The sequence below is a fragment of the Armigeres subalbatus genome, chromosome 2 (assembly GCF_024139115.2).
Source record: "Armigeres subalbatus isolate Guangzhou_Male chromosome 2, GZ_Asu_2, whole genome shotgun sequence".
Taxonomy (NCBI): domain Eukaryota; kingdom Metazoa; phylum Arthropoda; class Insecta; order Diptera; family Culicidae; genus Armigeres; species Armigeres subalbatus.
In genome coordinates, this window is record NC_085140.1 from 455,988,568 (window position 1) to 455,991,592 (window position 3,025).

The following is a 3,025-nucleotide window of genomic DNA, read 5'->3' on the forward strand; positions in this document are numbered from 1 at the left end:
CAGCATCTGATCAGTTCAAGATGAGTATCTGCACGAGTAGCATCACTGCTCTGATTTTTGCTTTATCTCTTCTTTTTCTGGCCAGTAAGCACATTACTTGACTAACGTATAATTCTTCCATTAACTATCTGTTATCTGTTAACATTTAGCTTCTATTGCCGCACAACGAATACCGAAGTGTGGCGTGCGATTGACGGAACCGATCCAGCCGCAAAGCGTTCAGAATGGTGGCATACGTCCGATGATCGAGCAATGGCCGTGGGTAGGCACTCTGTTTATCCGTTTCGAATCCGATCCACCCGTGTTCGTCTGTTTGGTGACCATCCTGAACGACCGCTTCGTACTAACGGCCGGATACTGTCTAACTTCCACCAGACACGAGGTGGAGGCATCCGATCTAGCGGTTCGGATCCGGATGGACAGTTTCGATCGAAATAGGCACGAGTTCAAGGTTGATGAGTTCCACATAAGCAACTCGACGGATCCGCTGGCCGCTTTGGCGCTGTTGAGACTTATGAGTGAAATCAATTTGAATTTATTTGCCAGCCCTGTCTGTCTGTGGGAACGTGACGTTGCTGAACAGGAGTTTGTTGGCAAAAATGGATCGCTTGTCGGGTGGAAATCGAACTTGTCCGGTGCATTGGAGAAGAATATGAGGATACTGAACATGGTTGTTGTTCCAAGTTCAACATGTCCTGTACGGCAAAATGTGATGACCGAGAAATTTTGTACAAAAGTGCTGGACGATATTACTTATGGGCATGGTGACGGCGGTGGAGGCTTCTACTACGAAGAGGAAGGCAAATGGTATGTGAGGGGAATTATTGTGAAGTTTAGTGTTATTGAATTGGAAGAGCAGTATCTGTCTTTCGCTGATGTTACTCGTCAAATAAAATGGATTAGAAATATAATAGAATGATTGTCAACGTTGCTTGTTATGTCTAATTTATTCCCTGTTTCACTGATAACAAAACGCGTCATTCACTTTTGAGCTTGAGCTTGAGCTTGATTGACTGCTCGTAGTTGCTACTCCATTATGACCAGATCAGCTGTGCTTGCACAGGGAACCAACAGATGTTTGCTTGGGACTAGCACACATCTTCAATGTACAAGTACTGGTGAACCCATTTGTTAGGTCATACTGGCGCCTGCCACGTCAGAATGCAAGTCAATGTAGGGAAGGGGGAGGAAATGATGATGCAATCACTCGCCCACTGCAAGCCGAATATACCTCTGCACTTGCCACGAGTTCATGCGGAATTTGTTGGAATTTTTGGGTTATGTTCGAGAGGCAGAGGTCCGTCTTGGTTAACGAGCTGCCAATGTGATAGATAGGAGAAGGAAACTGATGGAATTTCTAATTGGATGTAGGAAACGAGCTCTATAGTTCATTTCCAATTCTAGCAGATTACTGTTAGAATACTCAAGCTGAAGGTATAGGAATAGTAATGGAAGCGGTATGGAAGTCCATTTCCAGTTCTAGCGATTGCTAGAACATGATAATAGAGATAGAGAAAGATACAAAGTAGTAGAATGGAACGGACCTGGGATTGAACCCACGACCTCCTGCGTATGAGGCAGAAGCAGTAGCCATATGACTACCAAGCCCGCTTCAAAACGCGTCATTCACTTTTATTACAGAAACTTTTATGTTGTTTAAATCTAAAACACCTTGATTCTTGATTTTGTGAAAAGCAAATAGGGGAACTATTCCGTTTTTCATCTCACTGAACATATATTCATCTCATCGTAAAACAAAAAAATGCAGCACCAAATTAGTTTAGCTTATTTTAGCTTACATGCGTGATCACTGCTGAAAAAAAAATCACAGAAATAAGAAACAAATCAAATTCCATTGCATCGCTTAGTTTTCCATGAGATGAATACCGGGGCTATTAGATGAAATCTAGGAGTAGTAACCCTAGTAAAAATCGCTCTTGTACAGATTGTAATCTTTCTTCGTGCGTGATTGAGAAAGGGGATCATACAATGCTGCAATATTCTATAATTATAATTGTAATTGTAATTTTTATTGGGTACGACATAATTGACCTAACATGAGATACATAAAGTGTTTTAATTCTATATGGGTTATGAAAGTTATAGTCGAAACGCTATATGACGCCTAGCCCTGCAAATGGTTGTTTGGTTTTGGTTGACAATTGATTCGAAAAGTTTTGGAATGCATATTTTTGGAAAGGTGACAGATTCTAGGGACTTCCCGAGCAGCACAAGTCCGACGAAAATGGTTGCATCAACTTGATTGCGACCAAATCTGGTCACATATGGAACATGTGTGCTGCTAGGGTTCTTGAAAACCCAAAATAATAGAGTAGTGAGTTCTTTTGCTAAATTATTCATAAATACTGGAGGAATCGTGTCCAGGCCATGTCCTTTGGAGGCATCCATTCCAAGTTCATTGGAGCATCGAAAAGTTCTCGCACTCGGATTTGATTGACACCAATGTCCCTGAAAAAATCGGAATAGAATGCAAAACAATCGCGGTCGCGATCTTCTTCGGAAAATATGGTAAAGATTTCTTGGGAAAAATTGGCAAATAAATTGCATTTTTTTAAGCTATCCCCCAATTTTTTTCGTCAAGATGCAGTACTGATGGAATAGTATCTAATTTTAATTTTGTATTTACATGGTAGCAAGCTCAGCTTCTGAATTATATTTTTTAAATGCGTTACTTATGGTTAGGTTCAGTTGGTCGAAGATTTCCAAATATTTTGCTAAGTTTATATCGCTTTCTTCTTTCCTGTAAATTTTTAAATTTTATGCGTCTTTTGTTTGCGATTTTTTTAAGCCACTGAAGAAGAAGAAGGGCCTATTGTACCAGATTGGATTTTTTATAAGGTACACTGGGGGAAGTGGAAAAAGGGGGTAAGTGTAAAAATCGACTCGAAAAATTGGAATTGTACATACTTTACAGTTTTTACCACATCATAGCATCATGCAATGTTATACTTTGATGCTCACACTAATACTATGTTGAAATTTGTATAACAAATACACTAACACG

At 40.1% G+C, this 3,025-nt stretch overlaps 1 protein-coding gene across 1 annotated transcript; it reads left to right on the forward strand.

Annotated features, from left to right (window-relative positions):
- LOC134218267 (CLIP domain-containing serine protease B4-like) lies at positions 1-930 on the forward strand. Its single transcript, XM_062697198.1, has 2 exons — positions 1-84; positions 150-930. Exons 1-2 carry the CDS (start codon positions 21-23, stop codon positions 917-919), a joined length of 834 nt encoding a protein of 277 aa, XP_062553182.1. The 5' UTR covers positions 1-20; the 3' UTR covers positions 920-930.
- The last annotated feature ends 2,095 nt before the right edge of the window (positions 931-3,025 follow it).